This window comes from Ambystoma mexicanum, chromosome 4p (genome assembly GCF_040938575.1).
Source record: "Ambystoma mexicanum isolate Mex_15411 chromosome 4p, UKY_AmexF1_1, whole genome shotgun sequence".
Taxonomy (NCBI): Eukaryota; Metazoa; Chordata; class Amphibia; order Caudata; family Ambystomatidae; genus Ambystoma; species Ambystoma mexicanum.
The window spans coordinates 1,177,157,823-1,177,176,997 of record NC_090927.1 but is presented as its reverse complement, the minus strand read 5'-3'; the positions used below and the strand labels follow the sequence as shown (position 1 = coordinate 1,177,176,997).

The window sequence follows — 19,175 nt, the reverse complement described above, 5'->3', positions numbered from 1 at the left end:
AGGCAATAGTGTTTTGTAAAGGTGTGTACAGAAGTCCAGGTTGCCGCTTTGCAAATTGATTTTAGGGGGACATTTGCAATGAATGCTATGGAAGCCCCCGTGCCTAGAGTAGAATGTGCTCTAGGCTGGAAGGGCAGTTCTCTCCTAGCAAGAGTGTGATGCATTTGACAATCCACCTGGAGATGGTACATGGAGACAGGGTCTCCCCTCTACCCTTCGACACTGAAAGGAAAAACTGATTTGTCTTCCTTAGTGGTAGAGTTCTTTCCATGTAAAACATGACTGTTCTGCGTACATCCAGAGTGTGCAGGCTTCCCTCTCTCCCATGCTTGAGGGGTTTTGAAAGAACGTAGGTAGTCCTATGGACTGGTTCACATGGAACTTTGAAATGAATTTAGGCGCAAACCTAGGGCGAGTGTGCAGAACCACCTTATCTCTGAACTGTACCACAGGTGTCTAGAACTGAGAGGGCTTGTAGTTCACCAACTCTCCTTATGGATGTAATAGCTATTAAAAAGGCAGTCTTGTAGTGAGATCTTTGAGACTTGCTTTATGCATGGGCTCGAACAGAGAACCCATAAGTCTAGTCAACACCACATTTAGGTCCCATCCGGAAGCCGGGTTAGAAAAGGAAGGGTGAATTCTCTTTACTCCCTCCATGAAAGCTTTAATAACTGGTATCTTCCACCATGAGACCTGTTACGTAGTGTAGGCTGAAATAGCAGCTAAGTGAACTTTTAGAAAGTTGAAAACCAGGCCCGAGTCTAGCAAATGAGTCAAGATACAAAACAATATGGGTAGCAGAGCAGTCAATGGGTTTGATGCTCTTAGATTTGCACCAGATAACAAAACGCTTCCTCTTACTGGAATAGCAATATAGTGTATTGGGTTTCCTTGCCTCTCTGATTATGTCCATACTCCTCAAACTATCCAGAAGAGACCGCATCACCCCGGCCCTAAAAACACTACACTGGCTCCCAGTAAAACAGCGTATCATCTTCAAAACAATGTGCATAACGCACAGGGCAATCAGCGGACAAGGAGCAGAATTCCTACAAAAAAAAATAATCTACAAGCCAACGAGACCGCTCAGGTCAACCAACGAAATCCGACTGGAACAAAAACCTTATATCAAGAAGAAACACGGAGGCACCGCTTTCTACCACTTAGCCGCGAAAACCTGGAACAACATCCCAAAATTAATAACACCAAAGACCACCTTCAATTCAGAAAATTACTAAAAACCTACCTCTTCAACACCGGAGACTAAAACCGAAACAATAAGACAAACGAATCATCAAAAAAGGACAAACCGCTAGAACCGACAGAAGTACCATGGGCACCAGTAGGGCTGACACTGGACACAGGGGTCCACCCGCGATACCCAGAGAAACGAATACAACTACTCCAGCCAACCATTACCATCCCCCACCACCCGTACAGCCACAACTAGGTCCCTCGAGGCAGTGGAACGGACAAGATACCACCAATCACCACACAACCGGGTGTATGGACACTAGCAACGGTGCTAGTCATGTGGAGGGGTTGAGGAGCATGCAAGGTTATTAAGGGAGCGGGTGGAGAGGACAGCTAGATCCTCAAACAGCCTCGAATGGAAAACTGGGCACATACCTCCTGAGGCTCAGGGTGTACAAGCATCCCGTCGGGTAAGATTACACGAGCCCAAACGGCTCAGTCCAAGATAGAGATGACTAACGAATACCATTAACAATTTCCCTCTCTGCATACACCTCTCAAACTCCAAACCAAACACAACCACAAACCTCTAGCGCAGCAAACCGCACGAACTTCACTACACTGCAACAACAAAACAAAAAAAACAAAAAAAAAAAACAGACTCGCACATCAGCACACGACGACTACCGGCCGCATACACCCCAGGCCCAGCCGACGGAACCACCGGGCTGAGGCTGCCAACAGCACATCACTGCAATCTTGCACTTTTCCAGCCTCCACCCACTAACCCACCCCCCTCCCCTCTTTCAGAGCCGCCAGAGCGCCAGGGGACCACTCCGGTGGTGATAGTGCGCGGTACAAATGACCTTTAACATTAACATATATCTTTGAGGGAGTTGTAGGTGCCCGAACTCTGACCTCAGGAGCCAGGCCGCTAAATTCAGTGTTTAAAGGCATGGGTGAGTGTCTCCCCTTTGTCCCGAGACATGTTGTACGGGCAAGGCAGTTTCATTGGAGAAAATGGGGACATCATCAGATGAGCGAACCAGGGTTGGCGGGCCCACATGGAGGCCACCAATATCATGGCCACTGGTTCCTGGTGCATCTTGTGCACTATCTGGTTGAGTAGGGGGGGGCGGTGGGGGAGCGTAAACAAATTTCCCTGACCATGTGATCCAGAGTCCATTGCCCTTGAATGGTTCTGGGGTACCTGGAGGCGTAGTCTTGGCATGGAGCGTTCTCCAGAATTGCAAACAGGTCATCTCTGGGAAGCCCCATTCTGCGAAAACGTTGGACAACGTCTTTGTGTAATCACCATTCATACTCCATGGGTAGTGGGAAATCTCTGCTGAGTTAGTCTGCCAGAAGATTGAGTTCCCCTGCAATATGTGACAACAGGAACATGTGTTTGAGAGCCCACTTCCAAATGTTCTGGGACAGTTTGGACAGCCATGGAGAGCAAGTGACCCCTTGTTTGTTTAGATAGTACATGGCCGTGGTGCTGTCTGTAAGGATCATGACCATCTTCCCTTGCAGCTGTGTCTGAAAGGCTTTCAGAGCTTTGAATATCGCTAATAGCTCCAACAGATATATGTGTTTGGATGCTGAGGACCAGACACTGCGCCATTTGCAAAAGCAGGTGAGCCCACCACCCCGTGAGATGAGTCTGTAGTGAGAATGGCGAAGGATTTCCCTGGACCACCACTGCAGAGAGAACAGGGGCTGGCGAGACAATCACTATATCGTCCCATTGTCCGCTGGCCTGACACCAGAGTCTGTTGAGCCACTCTGGTATTGGACGCATGTGCAAACGCGGGTGAGAAACCAAAGAAATGCAAGACGCCATCATTCTTAACAGTCGCATGGCCTTGTGTACCATCACCTCCCAACTGGCTACATATTGAGGGATTTGAAACATTTTATGGACCCTCTTGTTGGAGGGGTAGACGAGGTAGTCCTTTGTTCAAATTAGAGCCCCTAAGAACTGCTTGACTTGACTGCGGTCTAAGCTGGATTTCTTCGATGGCGAATCCCAGGCTGAATAAGAGGTCTATTGTCTTTTGAGTGTTTGACAAGCATGTTACGTAGGAATCCAGTTATTAGCCAGTCGTCGAGGTAAGGATAAACTGGGATGGCTAATCTGCGGAGGTGTGCCGCTGCCACTGCCAGTACCTTTGTAAATACCCTTGGTGTTGAGGCAATGCCAAAAGGTAGTACCTTGAACTGATAGTGCTAGTCTTCGATCATGATTGAGGTATTTTCTGTGCGCTGGCAACATTGAAATATGAAAGTATGCATCTTGCATGTCCAATGTTGCCATGTAGTCTCCCTGTGTGGGCAAGGTCATTACTTTCTGCAGAGTGACCATACGAAACCTTTGAGGTTTGACAAATTTGTTTTCTGGGCGCAAATCTAGTACAGGGCGCATGGCGAGATCCTTTTTGGGTACAAGGCAGTACACTGAATAAATAACCTTGTTTACCTGTAGAGGAGGAACAGCTTCTATGGCGTCCTTTTCCTGCAGGATCTCAACCTCTTGTAGCAGGATGTGCAGGTGTTCTGGCGTCAGGCCTCTTGATCGTGGAGGTCTGAAATTGGGGGGGGGGGGTTTCAGCAGAATTCTATGCAGTACCCGTGGGCGCCGGTCTTGAGTACCCACTGGTCTGTTATCCCCTCCCATGCTTGAAGAAATGATGTTAGCCGGCCCCCGACCAGGGAGGCATGGGAGGGAACCCGTATCTGCTGGTCATCTCTGACCTGAGGCTGGGGAGCCTCTAGGCGTGGAATTTTGGCCCCTTCCTTTCCCATTTTGTGGACCTCTTGGGGGATACAGGGTGGTGTAGCTGGTACCATGGGGCGAGGACCAGTTCTTTCCCGAGCCATATTGGTTGCGAGGGAAGCGTTTGCCACGAAAGGAACGTCTTTAACTGCTCCCTCTCCTTGTGCAAGGCCTCTGGATCATTTGATCCAGGGTCATTGGGTGTCGTGCTCCTTTTTAGATGTTTTGAGTGCTCCATCAAGCACTTTCCCAAATAAGTTAGTCTCATCCACCGGCATATTTATTAATGAAGCTTGGGTTTCTGGTTCGAAGTGAGTTTCGTAACCATCCGTGCCTCTTTAGGAGGGTACCTTGTGCCAAGGTCCTGCCAGCTGTTTCGGCCGCAATACTCAGATTAACCTGTTTGCCCTCAGCTACAACAGAAAGCAGGCGAGCCCTCAGCGGTTCAGGGACTTCTTGAAGTCCCTCTTGTAGCATGTTCCATTGTGCGCCTGAATAGCTAGCCAACACACTTTTCTCATTAGCTATGAGTGAAAAACGCTGCAGCAGTTGTGACCCTTTCCCCCCCATTGCGTGAAACCTTTTGCACTCCTTATCAGGGGGTGCTCCCCCTCAACTCCCCTGCCCTCTTCCTGGTTTTAGTTACCACCAGGGAATCTGGAGTAGCATGACCCCCCAGATGAGGATCGGAAGGGGAAGGGCAAAACAGTTTTTCTACTCTAGGATGGACTGCCCTTGTTAAGGCGGGTGTTAACCAAGAAGGAGCCAAGTATTTCTTGATTGAGTTCGACAAAGGAATAGCCTGGCGTGCCGGTGGCATTGAACGCCATTTGGTCGTTAACTGGAGAGGACTGTCAAGTGGGTGTGGTGGGGGTGGGATCCACGCACAGGGCGTCAGGCTCCGTGTTGGAGTAGGTGATGCCCATGGCCGACCCGGTTGTGGTGGTCCTCCCACCACTCTGTGGGGTAAATGTGCTCATCCACAGGGTCTCAAAATGGATATTCATCCCGATTAAATAGGTCTACAGGGACCTCATCCTTAGTGAGGTCATAAGTCTCTTCTTCCTGAAAAAGGATCAAAAGTATTTAGAAACTTAGCAATAGGGGGGAAACAAACTCTTCGCAGCCTTTTCGGTGTGGACCTCTGAGAGTTCCATTAACCCCTCTAACCTATTCATACACCACTCAAAATTCTCTGGTCCATATTGAGGAACCAGAGTAGTCTAGGGGTGGTAAAGACTCTTCTAGTTGGTCTTCTGCTGCAGAACATCGAGATTTTTCTTTTAACGTCAAAGAAAGAGACCCATGGCCCTCTGAAAAGTCCTTTTGAGGTTCCGACGGTTGTGGCGTGTCTTCGGATGTATCTTTAGGCCCATCTGTAGGTTTCGACGAGTCCTTAGGTTTATTCTTACGTTTCGACTAGTCCTTCGACTAGTTTTTTTTCCGATTTGAGACGGAAACGATCCTAGCGATGCTTTCAGTAATGTCTGGTGTCAAAGTAGTATTTGGACTGGGCTTGCAGTTGCGCTGGTGTTTTCGGCACAACCAGGGCCTTCTGTTCCGCTGATGCCTTATTCTGACGAGTCTCGACGGATACTTTAATATTGGTGGTAGCACCCTTTGATGCAGACAGCCTCGATGCATACTGCACTTGCGGTTAGGGCTGCTGATCGGCGGGCACTGCCAAACTATCCGGTGTGCCCATTGGCGCGATGGAACGTTTGACAGTTTCGTCGAAGACAAACCGGGGGTTGTGTCTTTAGTGTGGGAAGTGTGTGCCCTCGTCGCTGGGATGTACAGTCCCCATAGCAGGACTCATGTCGTGCCTATTGGGGCCGGATGACGCAGAGTGTGAGCGCTCCGCCGTGAGGTCTATGGCCTCCGATTCGGAGCCCAGGTCGTCACTAAGCCCCTCGTCACACTCAGTGGTGCCGGAGGGGAGGGGGGTAGTGGGGAGGGGGGGCTACTCCCGGCCTGCAACATCCCGTAGGCCGCTACAAGCCGCTTCGTTGTGGTTAAGGGGAAAGACACCATTTACACTTAAGCGGTTTGTCTTTCCACAGGAATTTGGCCTTGCATGAAGGACAAAATCTAAATGGAGTCCTCTCCATAGCGTAGGAATAATAGTGGCGAGAAGACCAAGGGAACAAAGGAAAGGGAAAGGCATTCTTAGAAAGAAAATGTCCACCCCGACCCCACTCTAACTACTGTGTAGGCTGGCCAGAAGGCCCGGCCACGTGGTCGGCAGCACCAACCGGATCACTTTGTCAAAGGTCCGTGGAGCAGGCTTCGGCGTAGGTCAGGAACACAGCAGTCGAGGGAAAGGACGGCAAGATAACCATCAACAACCAATGGTCGAAAAGTATAACAATAGCAACGTCTCTGGAAGAGCTCCGCATAAGGAGACGAGTACACCAGGCGGAAAAAAACAATGAGGGACCTCGAGCCGTGTGGGCTATTCAATACACTACATGTGATGAATAGTGTTCAGGCACACCCATGTCAACGTCCCCTTTCGATTCTCGAAAGACCAGATCCAATACTCCACGGTTACCACTGGATGTCAGACTATATGCACAGCATGGGATTCTAAGCAGGTTAACAAGCATCAGAATTGTATTTATAAAAAACCTTTATTTTTATAATAATTCTGGTTGTCAGTGTTTCCATTGTATCCTTGGTGTACTACAAGTACTATGTATTTTCCTACAGCCCTTTCTCCCTCCAAGATAAGCTTGGCATGTGACGGCGTGCGTAGACCTCTATGTAGCAGCCCTGCAGATGTCCAGCAGAGGCACACAAGACAGCAACGCCGTAGTTGCAGCGATCTCTGGTAGAATGGGCTCTCGGACAGCCAGGCAACGGTCGGTTTACCAACGAATGACAATGAGTGATGCAGCCGCAGAGTCACCTGGAGATGGAACTCTTTGACAAGGGCTTCCCATGGTTCACAGGGCCAAAGTTCACAAAAAGCAGAGAAGTTTTCCAGAAACTCAGTGCGGGCCACATGAAACTTCAGCACTCAAGCCACATCCAGCGAGTGCAAAGTCCTTTCAACTGGCGATGAAGGTGTCGGAAAAAACACGTAACACCAATAGCTTGTTCAGAGTCTGACAGCACCTTTGGCATCAAGGAGGGATGTATCAAGTACCGTCGTTTGCAGGATAGGGCCTGGATCTCACCTACTCTTCTTGCAGAGGCGATTGCCATGAGGAAAGCCATCTTCCACGACAAACTACAGCGGAGCTGTATACATAGGTTCGAATGGAGGCCCCATGAGCCTAATCGGCACCACGTTAAGTTCCCACGCTGGGGCCGGAGCCTTCACCGGCGGGAATGAGTTAAACAGTCCCTTGATAAATTCCTAGACCAACCAGTGAGACCACAAGGAAGGTCGTCCTGGGGATCTGGTGTAGCGGGAGATAGCCACCAGATGCACCTTGGAAGCTTTCGAAAGCCCAAATTTAGCCAAAGCCAAGTACAGAAGCACCCGAGGGGCTGCGACCCTCAGGAGGATTGATCTGTGAACAGCACCAGGTCACAAAGCGTTTCCACTTCTGTCGACGACCCCCTGGCATTGGCGAGCACCTCCCTGCAGTCTGCCGGAAGCTCGTAACCATCGAACTCTAATGCTGCAGGAGCCAGGCCTTCAGAGTCAGCGATCCAGGATCGTGGTGCAGAAATGCGACTCCTTCCCTGGTGAGAAGGTCCACTACCACTGGCAGCTTGACTGACGGAGATGTTGACATGCTAAGAAGGTCCGGGTACCAGATCTGCTTCGGCCACACAGGCATGACAAGGATCATCCTGCACCGGTTACGTCCGAGTTGACTGATGACTCGAAGTAGCAGAGGCGCCAACGGAGGGAACGCGTACAACAAGCCTTCCCAAGGGAAGGCGAATGCGTCCTGTACCCACACACCCCACCACCCGCTCTTTCCCCCCGCGGCTGGGGGGGAACCTGCTGGCAAACCTCCGGCACTTGGTGGTTGTCGCCAAGATACTTGCGGAACAGGCTGTTCACTTAATCTTGCCGAAGTTCCCCACTTGTGGCAGGAGCGCAGCTCCCTGCTGAGGGAGTCGGCGACTGTTCTTTACTCCTGCCAGGTGGAATGGAACAAAGAACATCCCCTGGGCGACGGCCCAGTGCCACAAGTCCTGCGCCTCCTTGGAGAGCTGGGGATCTGGCGCCTTCTTGCTTCCAGATGTAAAACATTGTGGTAGTATTGTCTGAAGACCCTCACCACCTTGCCCTTGAGGGACTGTAGAAACAACCGGAGGGCCAAAAACACAGCTCGTAGCTCCAGAACATTGATATGTAGCGTCTTCTCTTCCGGCTTCCACAGGCCTCTGGCATGAAGACCCCCGGTGTGGGCTCCCCAGCCTTCCAGAGTAGCATCAGTCGTGACAGGCTCCTGGTATTGTGGGGGGAGGGGGAAATCAGAAAGACTGCCTCTGGCGATGTTGGAGCGCACGCCCCAACACCCTATCACTTGAATGAACTCGTCGAGCACGATCCTGTCCTGAAAGCTTCCGGACACCTGGATCCAAAGTGCGTCGAGGAATCAGGTATATGCACGACATGCCGAGCAACGACTTGATGGTCTGCACTGTGGCAATCTTCAGTGGCACCAGCAGTTGTACCTTGACCAGGATGGCCGATATCCTCCCTTCAGACGCAGCTGCCAAGCAAGCCAGTGTGGAGCCTGGACCCCAGGAACAGGGTGTCCTGCGATGGAGTCAAGCAGGACTTTGCACAATTCACTGAAGACCCCAGGTTCATCAGCATTCAGACGGTCTGCGCTGTGTGATAGACAGCGATGTCCTTAGATGTGGCTCGGATGAGCCAGTCTAGATAAGGATACACATGGATCACTTGCAGCTGGGCCGCCACCGGTGGCAGGCATTTGGTGAAGACTCTGGGTGCCGACTTCAGTCCGAAGGGAAGCTCCTTGAACTGGTAATGCTGCCCCTGAATTATGAAGCGCAGGAACTTGAGATGTTTTGCATGTATAGGGACGTGGAAGTACACCACCTCTAGATGCGATGAGATAGTCTCCCTGCTCCAGCTGGCCGAGCACATGCTGTAGAGTGACCATCCAGAACTTTTGGGACTTATGTACTTGTTGAGCCGTCGTAGGTTGAGAATGGGCATCCAGAACCCAGTCTTCTTTCGAGAAAGCACCCTGAATAAACCCCAGAGTCGCAGTGGGACCAGCTCCATCGCCCCTTTCCTTAACATGGCCCAGACTTCTAGCAGCAGCTGAGGATGTGTTGTTCCTGCCGGGCCACCGGTGGTATTTGGACACTTTTGTTGGAATACTAAGGTGCATCTGTCGGTGAGAGCGTCCAGCACCCATCCATCAGTGGAGAGAGTCTCCCACACGCTGAATAGGTTCGCCAGCCGGCCTCGACGCCCTGGCCAGTTAATTCTTGCTTGAGGTCGATGGGCCGCCTCGCTGACCCGTTTGACGACTACGTCGTCGGCACCCGAAGGCCTTAGCGCGACCCCTGCTGGCTTCCTGGGTCGAGGAGCAGGAGGGTTGGTGGTAATAGGATGATTCCCTGCCGAAACCCTTCGAAGACTGGATAGACATCCCTCAGGAGGAATAACGGTTGTCATTGCTGTAGAGTGTAGAGTGCCTAGGGCACATGCCGTGTCCGTCTTGATGGCCTGGAGGGATTCATCCACGGCCTTCCCGAACAGGTTGTCCCTGTCAAAGGGCATGTCCAAAACCTTTGTCTGCACCTCCTGTCTAAAGTCGGTGGCCTTGAGCCAGCCACGATGGCAAAGACCGACTGTTTCCCCATCTGGCGGAAAACCTGGGGCTGCAATGGCCAGGGCCACTGATGGCGGGCTACGAAGCCACCTTGCCTTCAAGGATCTCCAAAGCCTCTACCCGCTCGTCATCGGGAAGTAAGTCCAGTAGCAGCGCCAACTTAAACCACAGCTCTTGGTCATATCTGGCCATGATCGTGAGGACGTTGGCAGCCTTGACCGTCGTCGCAGAGTAGATAACCTTTCTACCCATAGAATCCAATTTCTTCCTCATGGTGTCAAGAGGGGTGGAAGAAGACGCTGAATCCATTTTTTCCTGGTGGCCGCTGAGATCAGCGCCTTTTACTTTTTCCTCTAGCTGGTCTCTTTGCTGGGGCTGTTGAGGGGGTTCTTCATCAAAGCCAGCCCTTCATCCCAAATATTGCCCAGGAGTGGGACCGAAAGGATAGTCTTCCTCTTTGCACCAATATAAGAAGCCGACCTTTTCCTCCGGAGTGATCTGGAAAAGCTGCGATGCTCGGGCGATCATTGCAGTGAAGGACCCTACTTTGTCCGGTGGAGAGGCCCCAAGCGTAGACGACAGGAGGTCCCCCCATCCCCGCTGTAATCATCTGTGCTGTTATTGCCGTTTCTGACCTTGGGGAGAGGTTGGCAATGGATGGCATGGAGGCGTGGGATGCTTCCTCTTCTTGGCTGGCGGTTCACCCTGTGTCAACAGGGCGGCTGGATCTGGTACTGCAGGCAGCAGAGCCGTCGGCATCCTCTATCTCAGACACCAGCGTGTGGAGGGTCGAAAGGATGTCAAATGAAAGGTCCTTAAGTGGTACCTGGGGTGTAGGCGCGCTGGGCCCATGGCCCTCGTCATCACAGGGCCCTTAGTAGTCTTCATAGACTGTAACCCCGTCGCAGTAGTCGTAGCACCTGTTGGTGAGATTCCCAGACGTTCCCCCTCAGTCATCCCCATGGTCAGTGTGGGCATAAATGAGCTCATCGGACAAAGAAATATCCATTCCTTGGAGGCCTTCCCCGCCACACACCTCCACCCTTCGGTGCAGGCAATACAGATACTGGGTAGGTTTGTCGTCCATGTACACATTCTGCAAACCGCAGCCAGAGCAAAGCATGAAGAGGGAAACTGTCTTTCTCGTCCGACATGATGCACGCGGTGTAGGCCTGAAGAACTTCTGTAAGTTTCCAAGAAGAAAACTTATCGAAATCAGCCCTTGAGGGGTGATGAAGAGCCGAATAGAGTACTCCTGTTAATCGGAAAGGATAAATCAATGGAGCACAAGGGCTCGATTGCCCGAAAGAAATAGCGTTTCGTATCAAAAAGTGAAAAACAAAAAGCGCCAAGAGCGAAACACAAGGACTCCTAACACTTGAACGTGCGATAAAAATCAGAAGATGGCTACCAGAGGAGGGGCTTGGGCAGTATGACCCAGAGCTCAGTGATTGTTTTATAGAAGACAGTTTGGAAACACGGTTTCTCTTTTACTGAGGATTCACAGCCTAACTAACGGGAATATTCATGAGCATGTAATTCCATGCCAGACCACATGCTGGAGAACAGCTATTAAAGCACAGATGCCGAACTCCAGCACGAAGTGATTAACAACCTGAAATTCCAGGCAAAGGCTGGTTTTGGTATTCGAAATTTTAAAAAAAGTGCATTTGTTTAAAATAAATTGAACCAGAAGGTGCATATGCATAATAAAATAACTGGTTTGTCTGTGCAGGCTGTAGAATTTTTAGAGGATACACTCCTATTATTTTAGAAGACATTGATGTTCTTGCTGCATTGGTCAGGCATTCTCTTCCCAACTCATCCGTGTTGATGGTAAGATTTTCATTGATGTATCGAACGGCTTCCCTGTAGGATTAAAAGAACATTTTAATTGTCTTAGTTTTATTTCTGCGTCTAGCTAGCCACTGAGCTTATTTCTCAACTTTCACTATAACAAAAAGTGATAAGCCATTGCCCCTCCCCAGCACACACCCAAAATAAAGAAATCACCACAAACATTCCACTTAAAGTACCCATTACAACCAGTTTGTTTTCTATGGGATTAAAACAGAATATGCAAACAAACTAGAGATAAAAAAAAAGGTATGCCCACAGCCAATGATCCCTCGAAGCTGTGCGCATGTGTGCTTGCTCAACTTCCTTCTGGGTACCGCTCAGATTTTTAGCAGCACACATGTAAATCCTACCTTTTCAAGATTTAATAGGTCACAAGCCACAGCAATTACCGGATAGTTGCTTTCTCTTAAAATAAATAATCATGATATTCTAGCTCATTTACATTTCACTATTCTGCAAGCATGACTACAAAAAAAATATAAATATACTGAGCCACAAGAGGTAAAAATATAAAAGTGGCTACATGAACAGAAAATGCTAAGTTATGTCTGCACACATTGGTTTAGAGGAGAAAGTTTGTAAGAGAAAGTGCAACTTCTCTTTTACAGAGAATTCATAGCCTGACAGGGAAAATTCATGCGCATGTGAATCCATGCCAGACCCCATGCTGGAGAAGTTGCAAACATTCTTGTATGCACTGCAAAATAATGGTGTGCAAAATCAACAAGCATTGATGGCTAGCACAGTAGTCGGGGAGGGGTATGGGTGGAAGGGCACAGGAAAACCCTCCTTGCTGGTAATAAAACACAATTAACAAGTTTCAACAGTATATTACAGTGAAGGAAATGTTTCCTAATGTATAGGACACTCTAGTAACAGTCTAGAGAACTGCACCTTCTGTTTTCTATTCTCAGCTGCTGCAAGCATTTCAATAAACAGGTGTTTATGATTTATTGATTCTAGTATCACCCTGCATCTTGTTTAACTGATTAAAATGAATTAGAGGGCTCCCTAGTTACAGAAGAAAGCACTCAAGCTGTTGTACCTCCAAGCATTAATGCTACTAACCTAAGATCTTCTTCCACCAGACTCCATAACAAACCTCAGTAAGGCTCTTGTTGAATTTTGCCTAAGCTGTGGTGGGGCAGGGTGGGCAAAACTGTAGGCTGTATTATGTGCTGTCATTTTACTACTTAGGTCAGGGTTACAAGCAAGGCTCGGATAAGAATTTGCTTCCTACTTGGGAGTGAAAAGTGAAAGGATTTTATAGGCAAACTGTTGGCAAAGCTAATTATTTTTACACTGACATTACCGCACATTGACCCAACACAAAAATAGATTTTTTCAGTTGATTTTGTGCGGTCCTCAATATGCTGTAATATCATGTACGATACCCAACTCCGCAAGTTTGTTGTCAATCGGAGGGGGGGGCAGAGGCGGAGTTTCTACCCCTCCTGGGTAAGTATTTGTAAAGTGCAACTGGTTTGGGACTTTGCGAGACTTCTCTTGGTATTGGGTAACTCACCTGTACTGCTTATGTTGATAGTGACTGAGCAACCAGGCTTATCTTAAGAGGGGTAATGTGAGCTGTACGATGAAATTAGTAACTGCAGGTAGCCAAGTAAACAACTACCCACTTTATAGTATATTTATATACACACTATAGACAATCTTTAAAAAGCAGCAAGTAACAGTAAATAAAGGCAGGATTCAGTTCAAGAGTAATGCAGTAGGGGAGTAAACTTTTCTTAAGCTAAACATTCCAGCAAACTGACATATCATTTGAGGTCAGTATTAGCACATCTGTGATCACCATTACAATAGGTTTCAAGGCGGGAAAAGTTAACATTAGATCAGAACATACTTTGCAAGTAGTAAACCAGTTAGATTCTCCAAAAGGGATGTGGTCAGCCTTATCCCAGCAAGAATAAAATTAAAAAATTGTAAAGGGAACAATCACTGCCAAAGCCAATAATTTCAGAAGGGAGCCAGGACAACTAACGTCAATGGACCAGTTCAAAGTTCTGATGCTCTTAGAACATGTTTTCAAATAGTTCATAAGAAAATCACAGAAGCTCAAGGAGTCACCTTGAAGACACAGGCTGGGAGGCCAGTGCAGGTGAGTCGAGGTCAACTCAAAAGGGTTTAAAATTAGTCTTGCCCAAGCTAGGAAGCACCACAATTGGCAAAAGGTAGATGTACCTCAAGCCCCACAGTACCTGAGAATTGAAGAATGGGTTCCAGCTGGATACCTTTTGTTCCTGGACCTTGGTTGTGGTGACGAAAGGGAGGACGTCTAGCAGGCTTCTGCATCAGCACTCGAGAGGGAGGGAGTCTGCAGTAATGGATTTGCGTGATTCAGCTGCCTTTTGTTTTGGTGCCTCTCTCAGGGCCAAAGAACCAACAGCTCCGGTTGGAAGTAATTGATCCTCGGTCTTGACTCTGGATGAAGATTTCCTGCTTCTGTAGTGTCATCTGGATGCCCATGAAGTTTTGGCCGGATTCACACTTAAGAAAATGCACTCGATGGTCTGGGGTACCTGGGCATTGGGATTCTGCAGCCTTGGAAAGTCACAGCAAGGCAGGGGTTTGCGCCAAAAGGAAGCTCATCTCAGGGTTAGTTGGTCCCAAAAGCCCAAGGGAAGAAGTAGACCCTTATGGATGTTCCCAGTCAAAACGAAAACTGGATCAGTACAGCTACAGGGCTTCACCGGGCACTTCGCGTTCCAAAAGGGGGCTGCTGGCGTCTCTTCACGTCTTCGTCGGATGATCTCCTCCAGTGGCAGACTGCTACTAGTCTCAAAAACCTCACCTTTTAAGCAAGTTCCCATTCATTCACAGCCCTAGGCGGTTAAACACCTAGCAGGGTGGCTGTCCATCCCAGACAGCCAGCCAGCCAATTACAACTAGTTTCACTCGGGTACACCTAGAGACAAATGACAGTGATGTTTGGGACCCTCCCTCACTTCCTGCCTTTCCAGACACACGAACCTGGGCAAAATGCACAAAGCACTCAAACATGAGTCAAACCAGTAAAAGTTGAGAACAAACCGACCAGAAAATTTTTATTTTTTTTTAAAAAAGAAGGCCATTTTGGGAAAATGGTCACCCTTGGGTGCTGCATTGCAGCTGAGAAATCAGATACATGGCACAAAGGTAGTAAAAAGGAAACCACTGCCACCGCCGATTCAAGTTAATTAGTGTAACAAAAAGTTACAAGAGAAGTGGGATACAGAGTTACTATGTAACCCCACAGGGCCAGGCGTTCCTCCCGTATATCGTCCAGTAGGGGCACCGCCATGATGCTCTTCCACTGGGCCCCGCATCTGTTAGAGTAAGCCTTCCTTTTTGGTCTCCTTGGGTGTCAATTGGAAGAGCTCAGAAGCTCCAACGACCACGGAAGCCTCTCTTTGCGGAAGACTAATTGGAGGCATCCTTTTCTGGATTTGAGACACTGTAGGGTCGAAAGGATATCCAGAGATGCATCTCTTGGCGGGGAACAGGCGGTAGGCCTGCTAGGCCCCACGCCAATGTCGTCCTCCACATCCTCTTGGATCATGTGTACGGACTCCTGGTCCTCCTCGTCAGAGGAAGAAACATCCATGTCCTGGGGTATGCTCCTGTAAATCTATATATTACTAGTATATATGCAACTAAGATGTCTGTAACAAGCGCCACGATGCGCCCGGGCTGATGGGTGCTCCACAAATTCGAATAAAATAAAGTACGGCCTGTGGCAGGCCTGGTATCACATCGCCCCCCCCCCCCCAACCCCCTTCTTGCATCCCGAGCGGTCTTCCTCAACTGCATCCTCTTTTCCGGTGTCTTTGTCACCGCCCCTACCGAGGCCTCCCACCTCGGGGGTAGGGAGGACAGGTACCTTCACAGGTCAGCCCCTTTCCCCTTTGAGAGAGCAGCTGCTACCATCTCAATAGTCAACAATTTGTCCTGTGCAGCCTGGGCCTTCTTGGACGACTTTTGTTCCACCCTAGGCTTCTCATGCAGCTTAGCCAGGTTGGGAGACTTCTTTTGAGGAGCTCGATCCGATGGCGAGGTGGATCACGCCCTGCCCATCGCGGGACCTGCTTGCATGGCAACCCAGACATAAACGACTTGCAGTGCTTGGCCTCGTCTGGGTCCCCACGGATATAGCGCCCTCAAAAGGACTTCGAAGCCCGCTCCTCGGACCGGCTGGACCTGGGTGAGGCATGACCCTGCTTCGGGCACGGGTTAGATGCATTGGTGCTTAGCCAAGCGCCAGTCAACTGCAATGGTCCTTAGTCGTTCTCTTTAGAGAACCCGATGCAGATCATGCAATCCTCTTTGTGGTCCAAGTGAAGACAAAGGCATTGAAGGCATTTGTCAAGCAGAGCTTGAAAAGGGAACTTCCCTCCTCATCCGCCATGGTCAGAGGCGTGGTGTAGGCCAGATGGCTTTCTGGAAACTTCAATGAAAACTCAACAATCCTTGCCCTTGAGGGGTACTGAAATTCACTAACAAACGGATTCCCGCTTGTTGGCCATTGGAGAAAGAGTACACAGGCTCTGTTCGACAAAAGAACAAGTTTCTTACCAACTGTAACGTTCTTTTGACTGGATGTTCCTCCCACGTATTCCTCATCTTCGATAACTTGTCTCCCAGCTTTGCTGCTTCGGAAACATTTTTTTTTCCACTAGAGGGCACTGTTCTCGAAGGTTCCAAGTGGAAGTTTCGAATGGCAAAGATTTCGAAAAAAATGCATCATTTTTTTAATGTGGGGTCCCCCCACAACCCGTTTTTTTTAGCCCTTCATTTTTTCTCAAAACTTTGGTATTCAAAACAATGCATTTGAAACAATGCCTGGATACCGTGCTCGAAGCCGCAGTCTTACTCCCTCAGGGGCTGCTATCTAGCATCGTCATCCGCAGTATGAAAGGCTCGAGCCGCGCCCATTAGCTCAGTTCTGTTTTTACGGTTTTAATGGTCACATCAGTTGATCAGGCTTTCAAAGACCTTCGGCTCTTAAGGAAGTTAGAGTGCAACCGGCGTAAACTGTATGGAGGAGTAGGTTGGGAGGGTCGATGAGGAATACGTGGGAGGAACATACAGCCGAAAGTTACTTACCAACGTTACAGTTGGTAAGTTTTTCGAATGGATTGTGTCCTCCCACGTATTACTCATCTTAGATAGGCAGTAAGAATTTGGAGGAGGGAGTACCAGAGATTTCAATCATGCATTGAATGAAGGATGGCTTTTGCAAAGAGGCCTCCTTGATAAGAGGTCGAGTCCAAGCAGTAATGTTTTACGAAAGTGTGCATGGACGACCAGGTGGCCACCGCACAAATAACCTGCACCGGAACGAACACCCCTCTGAAGAGCCTTAGAAGTTGCCATGCCCCTGGTTGAATGAGCCCTTAGCCCATCTGGAGGCTCCTTCCCAGCAAATTTGTAGCACTCCGAAATTGCCAGAATTATCCATCTGGATAGTCTGTTTAGACACTCCCAAGGCCCAATTTGTGTCCAGTATATCCAACAAACAGTTGGTCACTGTCGGAAATTCGCTAGTCTAGAAATCTAGAAACAGAGCCCTTTTTGGGTCCAGTCTGTGCATTCTCTCCTCTTTACTTGCGTGTGGAGGAGGGTAAAAAAAAAAAAGGTAAGGTAATTTTCTGTGACAGGTGGAAATCTATTTTAGGGAAGGATGGTTTGACCTTTAGAATTACCTTGTCCTTATGGAAGATGGTATGAGGAGGCTTCCGAGAAATGTTACAACTAAATTTAAATCCCAGATGGGTACCTGAAAAGGTGTTTGAGGGTACACATTTGTCAGTCCTTTTAGAAACTGGGTAACTAAGGGCATTTAAAAAAAGAAACCTCCAGGAGGAGCGCTTGAAAATAGATAAAGCTGCCAAGTATCCTTTTATAGTGCCAAATTGGCCAAGTGTAATAGAAAAGAGAGTACCAGAGGGGCATTACATAAATTATCCACATTCTTATCCTTGCACCACTTACAACTTTTTACAAGAACGACACTGGTACAAGGACTTTGTTGCTGGCCTTCTGGCCAAAAGCAAAATCTCAATGAAGTCATCCGGGAGGTATCAATCTTTATACCTCAGCCTCTCAAAAGCCATGCGTGAAGGCTGAGAGTTTTGACCTCTGGATGGAGAACCCGACCGACCTTCCCTTTGCGAGATGTGGAAGACGACTTGGAGGGCAGACTGACATGTCCAGAAGGTCCGGGTACCACTTTCTCCTGGCCCAATCTGGGGCAATTAGGATCACAGTTTTCCTGAACTTACTCAACCTCCTGATTACATGAGGAATGACGGGACTGGAAGAAACTCGTACAACAGCGGAAAATCCCAGTCTACCACAAACTGGTCTTCTAGAGCTCCTCTCGGGGGAAATTCCCTTGAGCAGTACTGGTCGCGAACAGATCCACTTGAGGGGTTCCCCAAAGGGCGAAGATCTCTTGAAGGACTTCCTGAGCTAGTTCCCACTCATACGAGACTGCTCTGCCTGCTCACAGCGTCTGCCGCCGTGTTCTCTCCGGCTAGGGGAACTGCCGATAGTGACTCCTTGTATCACCCTGAACCAGCGGCATTGCCCCTCTGTAGAGTGGAAGCGACCCCAACTCCTTTCTTGTTGAGGTAGTACATGGCCACTGTGTTGTCCGTCATTATCAAGACATTCTTTCCCATCCAGAAGGCAGAAAGGCCTTCAGCACTAGTCTGATTGCCCTCAGCTCCAACGGGTTGATGTGTAGTTTGGACTGCGATGGAGACCAACGACCGCTTATTGCCAGACCATTGTATGGGCTCCCCACCCCGTGAGTGAGGCGTCTAACTACTGTTGTCTCCGGCCAAGGTTGCCAAAAAGTCTTTGAGGAGATTGTCCCTGCAAGGCCACCATAGGTGGTCTTGGTCACTCTGACCAGACCTTTCAAAATATCTGACATATCCCCTGAAAACTGGGACCATGGAGTCCCGAGGGCCCATTGAAGGGTTCTCATCCTCAATATGGCCTTTGGCACCAGAAAAATGCAGGATGCCATGAGGCTGAGCAACCTCAGAAAATCAAAGGCCGGCAGATGTTGGGCGTTCTGAAACTGTTAGCATCTGCAGAATGTGGTGAACTAGGACTGCTCCGATGAATTGGAGACTTCGGCATTGGATCATTTGTAACGCTTGTAATTGAGGGAGAAGCCCAGTCTGTGCAAGAAGTGGCAGGCCATGGTCAGATGTTCCTGGGCTCATTCGGGTGAACTTGCCCTGATTAACCAGTCGTCCAGATAAAGGTAGATGTTAATTCCTACCTCCCCCTCCCCCCGCAATCCCCCCACCTCCTAACATCCCCACCTCCTGAGACTCGCTGCCACCACAGCCATCAGCTTGATGAACACTTGGGCGGAGGTCAGCCCAAATGGCAGAACTCTAAACTGATCGTGAGTACCGCCAACCTCAGGTACTTTGTGCTCGAGATGGATCGTCACATGAAAGTAAGCATCCTGAAGGTCCAATGAAATCAGCCAGTCCTGAAGTTGAAGAGCCTGAAGGATCTGAGAAAGGGTCACCATT

The 19,175-nt window shown here is 49.1% G+C and overlaps 1 protein-coding gene across 1 annotated transcript in view; it reads right to left on the bottom strand.

The window, feature by feature from the left end:
- TCP1 (t-complex 1) overlaps positions 1-19,175 on the bottom strand; it is a 223,144-nt gene that overhangs the window by 89,186 nt on the left and 114,783 nt on the right. Inside the window, exon 5 of the mRNA XM_069606819.1 lies at positions 11,515-11,625. Within this exon, the coding sequence (XP_069462920.1) occupies positions 11,515-11,625 (111 nt within the window). The remainder of the gene's footprint in view (positions 1-11,514; positions 11,626-19,175) is intronic.